The sequence below is a fragment of the Aquarana catesbeiana genome, linkage group LG02 (assembly GCF_042186555.1).
Source record: "Aquarana catesbeiana isolate 2022-GZ linkage group LG02, ASM4218655v1, whole genome shotgun sequence".
NCBI lineage: Eukaryota > Metazoa > Chordata > Amphibia > Anura > Ranidae > Aquarana > Aquarana catesbeiana.
In genome coordinates this window covers 91,139,643-91,146,664 of record NC_133325.1, presented here as the reverse complement: position 1 = coordinate 91,146,664, position 7,022 = coordinate 91,139,643, and the positions used below count along the sequence as shown (strand labels likewise).

General features: G+C 52.3%; 1 protein-coding gene across 2 annotated transcripts in view; it reads left to right on the top strand.

The window, feature by feature from the left end:
* Nucleotides 1–5,478: 5,478 nt before the first annotated feature.
* KPNA3 (karyopherin subunit alpha 3) overlaps nt 5,479–7,022 on the top strand; it is a 97,855-nt gene continuing 96,311 nt past the window's right edge. For both annotated transcript variants that reach the window (XM_073613171.1, XM_073613170.1), the window contains exon 1: nt 5,479–5,686. In XM_073613171.1, the coding sequence (XP_073469272.1) occupies nt 5,618–5,686 (69 nt within the window). In that variant the 5' untranslated portion in view covers nt 5,479–5,617. The remainder of the gene's footprint in view (nt 5,687–7,022) is intronic.

The window sequence follows — 7,022 nt, the reverse complement described above, 5'->3', positions numbered from 1 at the left end:
GATCACCGGCTTGTGTAAAAGGGTCTGATTATCAGGGCACTAATTATTAGTGTCCTGATTATCAGTGCAGTCCCAACAGTGCTGCCAATCAGTGCCCACCAGTGCCTCCACATCAGCGTAACCTATCAGTGCAGCTTCATCAGTGAAGGAGAAAAATTGCCTGTTTGCAAAATGTTATAACAAACTATGAAAAAGTATTTATTTTTTTCCACAATTTTCGGTCTTTACACTCATGTAGCAAGAAATAAAAAAACCCAGCAGTGATTAAATACCACTAAAATAAAGCCCTATTTGTCTGGAAAAAAATGATAAAAATTGAATATGGGTACAGCGTTGCATGACCGCGCAATTGTCATTTAAAAAGCTACAGCACTGAAAGCTGAAAATTGGCCTGGGCAGGAAGGGGGTGATAGTGCCCAGTAGGCAAGTGGGTAACCACTTCAATACCGGGCACTTTTACCCCCTTCCTGCCCAGGCCAATTTTCAGCTCTGTCACACTTTGAATGACAATTGCGCGGTCATGCAACACTGTCCCCAAACAAAATTTTTATAATTTTTTTTTAAAAGTTTTCTTTTGGTGGCATTTAACCGCTTGCCGGCCAGCCGCCACAGTTATACTGCGGCAGGTTGGCACGGCTGTGCAAATCGCCGAAGCTTTACGTCGGCTCTTTAAGAGGCTATAGCAGGCACGCGCCCGCCCGCAGCGTGTCCCCAGAGCCAATGCGCATGCCTGGCGGGCGCGATGTCTGATTGCTCCTGACAGAACGAGAACGGGGATCTGTCTGTGTGAAGACACAAATCCCAGTTCTGTCAGGGGAGTAGAGACAGATCGTGTGTTCCTACTAAGAGGGAACAACAATATGTCTCCTCCCCCAGGCAGTCACATCCCCCCACAGTTAGAAACACACATGACCTAAACTGATGAAGAAATTTGTTTTTTTACATTTTTTTTTTTTTATATTTATTATAGCATAAAGTACAAAATATTGGTTTTTTTTTTTTTTTAAATTGTCGCTCTTTTTTTTGTTTATAGTGCAAAAAATAAAAACAGCAGAGGTGATCAAATACCACCAAAAGAAAGCTCTATTTGTGGGGAAAAAGGGTCATACATTTTGTTTGGGTACAAAGTCACACAACCACGCAATTGTCAGTTAAAGCGATGTAGTGCCATATCGCAAAAAATGGCCCGGTCAGGAAGGGGGCTGAAGTGGTTAATCGCTGCTGGGTTTTTTATTTTTTGCTAAACAAACAAAAAAAAGACTCAAATTTTGGAAAAAATAAAGTTTTTCTTAGCTTCTGTTATAAAATTTTGCAAACAAGTAATTTTTCTTCTTCACTGATGTGCGCTGATGAGGCTGCACTGATGATGCTGCACTAATGAGGAGGCACTAATGAGGCTGCAGTGATGAGGTTGCACTGAGGAGGGACCGATGAGGCTGCACTGATGGGCGCTGATGAGGCTGCACCGATGAGGAGGGACTGATGAGGCTGCACTGATGGGGAGGCACTAATGAGGCTGCAATGATGAGGAGGTATTTATGAGGCTGCACTGATGGGCGTCAAACAGGCTGCACTGATGAGGGGGTATTTATGAGGCTGCACTGATGAGGAGGCACTAATGAGGCTGCACTGATGAGGAGGCACTAACAATGCTGCAATGATGAGGAGGTATTTATGAGGCTGCACTGATGGGCGTCAAACAGGCTGCACTGATGAGGAGGCACTAATGAGGCTGCACTGATGAGGAGGCACTAATGAGGCTGCACTGATGAGGAGGCACTAATGAGGCTGCACTGATGAGGAGGCACTGATGAGGAGGCACTAAAAATGCTGCAATGATGAGGAGGTATTTATGAGGCTGCACTGATGATCAGTGCCGATTATCAGTGTAAACAATGTACTCACTGTGCCCTGCCAGACGTGTCGGTTATCAGCTCTCCTTTCCTCACACGGGCACAGCGTATGAAGAAAGGAATGCCTTTAATTGGCAACTCTGTTTACATGTGCCCAGCTATGATTGGACATAACTGATCACATGATAAAGGGCAGCTGTGATTGTCCCTCTACTGCAATCTGTGATCGGCTGTGTCCAAAGGTCACAGAGTGCACCCCTGGGGGAGGACATCCACGGACATCCTCCCAGAACTGGAGAGTAGGGTTGCCATCTGTCCAGGATTCACCCGGACTGTCCGGGTTTTGAATCGCGTGTCTGGGTTTCAGGCGGACCGAAACCCAGACACATTATTTAGACCGGGCTGTGGCTCCCCAAGTGTCCAAGATACACACACACACATCTATTGTCGCCCAGTAGCTGTGGGTGGCTGTCTGGGGGCAGGTTCAGGGGGGGGGGGGGGGATGATTTCAGCAAGAGCAATTTGGCCACACCCACTGTGTCACGCTATGCGCATTACTCCTCTCTGTGGGGCACCCAAAGGTGTCCCGGGCCACTAAAGTGTTCAGATTTGGCTTAAAGAAAAGGTGACAACCCTACTGGAGAGACACACTGTAGCCCTCTTTTGGCCATTGCCCGGATGGAAAGTGGTTATTGGGTGTGATGAATAAAGACATGAGAATGGTTTGTCTATTGATGTGACTTAAATGAGGCTCAGATCCCATTTGATGACTCAGCCCCAGGGGTTCACATAGTTGTTCTTGCCCTGTGAATAGGAGATGAGTAGGAGAGGAGATGAGTAGGATGGAGGAGAGGAGATGAGTAGGATGGATAGGAGAGGAGATGAGTAGGATGGATAGGAGAGGAGATGAGTAGGATGGATAGGAGAGGAGATGAGTAGGATGGATAGAAGAGGAGATGAGTAGGATGGATAGAAGAGGAGATGAGTAGGATGGGGGGGGGGGAGAGATGAGTAGGATGGGGGGGAGAGATGAGTAGGATGGGGGGGAGAGATGAGTAGGATGGGGGGGAGAGATGAGTAGGATGGGGGGGGGGGGAAGAGATGAGTAGGATGGGGGGGGGGAAGGAGATGAGTAGGATGGGGGGGGGGAGAAGAGATGAGTAGGATGGGGGGGGGGGAAAGAGATGAGTAGGATGGGGGGGGGGGGAAGAGATGAGTAGGATGGGGGGGGGGAAGAGATGAGTAGGATGGGGGGGGGGGGAGAGATGAGTAGGATGGGGGGGGGGGGGAGAGATGAGTAGGATGGGGGGGGGAGATGAGTAGGATGGGGGGGGAGATGAGTAGGATGGGGGGGGGGAGATGAGTAGGATGGGGGGGGAGATGAGTAGGATGGGGGGGGGAGATGAGTAGGATGGGGGGGGGAGATGAGTAGGATGGGGGGGGGAGATGAGTAGGATGGGGGGGGGAGAGATGAGTAGGATGGGGGGGGGAGAGATGAGTAGGATGGGGGGGAGAGATGAGTAGGATGGGGGGGGAGAGATGAGTAGGATGGGGGGGAGAGATGAGTAGGAGGGGGGGGAGAGATGAGTAGGATGGGGGGGAGAGATGAGTAGGATGGGGGGGGAGAGATGAGTAGGATGGGGGGGGAGAGATGAGTAGGATGGGGGGGGAGAGATGAGTAGGATGGGGGGGGAGAGATGAGTAGGATGGGGGGGGAGAGATGAGTAGGATGGGGGGGAGAGATGAGTAGGATGGGGGGGGGAGAGATGAGTAGGATGGGGGGGGGAGATGAGTAGGATGGGGGGGGGAGATGAGTAGGATGGGGGGGGGGAGATGAGTAGGATGGGGGGGGAGATGAGTAGGATGGGGGGGGGAGATGAGTAGGATGGGGGGGGGAGATGAGTAGAATGGGGGGGGAGATGAGTAGAATGGGGGGGGGGAGATGAGTAGAATGGGGGGGGGAGATGAGTAGAATGGGGGGGGGAGATGAGTAGAATGGGGGGGGAGATGAGTAGGATGGGGGGGGAGATGAGTAGAATGGGGGGGAGATGAGTAGAATGGGGAGGGAGATGAGTAGAATGGGGGGGGAGATGAGTAGAATGGGGGGGGGAGATGAGTAGAATGGGGGGGGGGGAGATGAGTAGAATGGGGGGGGAGAGATGAGTAGGATGGAGGGGGGAGATGAGTAGGATGGGGGGGGGAGATGAGTAGGATGGGGGGGAGATGAGTAGAATGGGGGGGGAGATGAGTAGGATGGGGGGGAGAGATGAGTAGGATGGGGGGGGAGAGGAGTAGGATGGGGGGGGGAGATGAGGAGTAGGATGGGGGGGGAGATGAGGAGTAGGATGGGGGGGGGAGTGAGTAGGATGGAGGGGGGGAGATGAGTAGGAGAGAGGAGATGAGATGAGGAGAGAGGAGAGGAGTAGGTTATTGGAGAGGAGATGAGTAGGATAGAGAAGATGAGTAGGATAGAGGAGAGGAGATGAGTAGGATAGGAGAGATGAGTAGGATACATAGGTGTGCGCAGCCTATTGCATTAGGGTGTGCACCCCAAAGCTTAAACACACATGAACGCCACCTGCTGCCACATGGAGGAGGCTCTGATGGTGGGAGACAGTTGATTGGGAGCATATTATGCTACACTCTACATATGAGTGTAGTGTGTTCCTGTGATTGAACCTAGCCTTTAATATAATTGGAGCATTTTCACTGGCTACTGGTGCCACTCCTGGATAATGCTAATGCACATGGGGTGATTAGGGTATGATTAGGGTGTGCCCAGGCACACCCAGCACACCCTGTGCGCACACCTATGGTAGGATAGATGGGAGAGGAGATGAGTAGGATGGATGAGAGTAGGTGAGTAGGCTTTAGGGGAGAGGAGATGAGTAGGATGGATGAGAGTAGGTGAGTAGGCTTTAGGGGAGAGGAGATGAGTAGGATGGATGAGAGTAGGTGAGTAGGCTTTAGGGGAGAGGAGATGAGTAGGATGGATGAGAGTAGGTGAGTAGGCTTTAGGGGAGAGGAGATGAGTAGGATGGATGAGAGTAGGTGAGTAGGCTTTAGGGGAGAGGAGATGAGTAGGACAGGAGATGAGCTCTCATGATTGGGGTTGTCAGGTATGACTGGTATATAAATAGCTCAGCGCTGACTCACGAATGGGGTGAGGTTGGAGGCCCTGAAAGGCGCCTATACTGCTAGGAAGACGCGGGAGGAATGCGGAGGGACGGAACCCCCTCAGCACAGCACAGGGAACACCCGCCTTCCTTCCGCCCTCTCATAGGAAGAGAGGGCTTACCCGGGTGGGCGGGGCAAGCGGCTCGCGGCAGAGGGAGGTGACTTCTGCAATGTGGCGCGTTCTTTTTCTAAACACGTGACGCGGAACGTCGCCGCTACACCTCCAAACACTTTTTTTCTTCTCGTAACTTTATCGCGACACTTACAATAAACATTACTCAGCACGTAAACCTCCAAAGGGATTCTGCTCAGGGGCTTTTAATAAAGGGGACGGCCTGGGAGCGTGACGAGGCACGCGACAGTACTGCCCGCGCCTGACCAGCAAGCGCCGCGCGTATTCCAGAACTCAGCCGCTTCCTAAGCCACCCCCCCCGCCCTCCCCAGTGACGCCACGGCTCCGCCCCCTCATCCTTCTCCTCCTCCTCGAGGCGAGTGCGCGCAGGGCGGGGGAGTGCGGCTCGCGCGGTCCTTGTGGTGTCGCAGCCGGTAACGGAAGAAGAGATCACCGAGAGCCTCACACAGCCGCCATGGCGGAGAGCGCCGGCCTAGAGAACCACCGGATCAAGAGCTTCAAGAACAAGGGGCGAGATGTGGAGGTGAGGGGAGTGTGACACGCACTGGCGCTGAGCCCGCTGCCGGTCTCCAACATGGCGGCCTCCGGAATGGGGATGGCTGAGCCGGCCTCACCGGGGCGAAGGCGGGGAACTGAGGGGACAGGACTAGGCCTCAGTCCTCCGAGGGGGGGGGGAGGGGAGGAGGAGACTCATCTCCCATACCAAGGACACCGCCGGGGATTATCCTACCCGGTTCCTGGCTGTCCCCTGGAAGGGTAGAGTAGGCCTGTGTGCCTGGCTGCCCTCTGTGTGGGTGGAGTAGGCCTGTGTGCCTGGCTGCCCTCTGTGTGGGTGGAGTAGGCCTGTGTGCCTGGCTGCCTCCTGACAGGGGAGGAGTAGGCCTGGGTGTCCCCTGGCCTACTTCACTGTGCCTGGCTGTCTTCTACCTGGGTATGGGCCTGTGTGCCTGGCTGTCTCTTAGCAGCATATAGACTTGTGTGCTTGTCTGTCAGTGGGATATGGGCTTGTGTACCTGACTGTCCTCCATCAGGGTCTAGACTTGTATGTCTGGTTGTCCTCAGGCAGGGTATGGGTTCTCCTATGCCTGGCTGTCTTTCATCAGGGTTTGGTCTGATCCTGTTGGCAGTGGCGTCGCTAGGGGTTGGCTTTTGGGGCTGTCGCCCTGAATCTGGGGCCCATAGCCCCGAGTCTCTGCAGGGGTCCCCAAGGGGAGGAGAGGCTCTCTGGGGACCCTGATGTGGGGGGGGGGGGGCTCTCTGGGGAGATAGAGATATATATATATATATCTCTATGTGTGTGTGTATATGTATATATGTGTGTATATATATATATATATATATATATATATATATATATATGAGAGAGAGGAGCAAAATATTACAGTGCACACATGCAAAAAAGACATTTACCTCCAGCAGGGCTAGTTTAAAACACCTAGACAATCTAAAAAATATGGGGATTTGGTCACACCATATTGCTATATGGTGCTAAGCCCACTTACTGCGACAAAGTACCCCATGATTAGTGGGTCCTACACTATCCATAGACTGGGAGATCCTGCTTCTCTGAACCATGAGAGCAAACACTCTTCTATATGGGAGAACTTTGAGGTCTCCACCCATGACACAAGTGGACACTGAGAGGCACTTAATGAAAGAGTGGGGTGCCCCGCTCAATAAACAAGATATTTGGGGGGCACCCCCTAAAAGATGCATTAAAGCTGGTGCAGCCATAAGACCATACAGCAGAGCAAAATATTACAGCGCACACATGCAAAAAAGACATTTACCTCCAGCAGGGCTAGTTTAAAACACCTCCCATATTTTTTGCTAATATTTTTTTAGATTGTCTAGGTGTT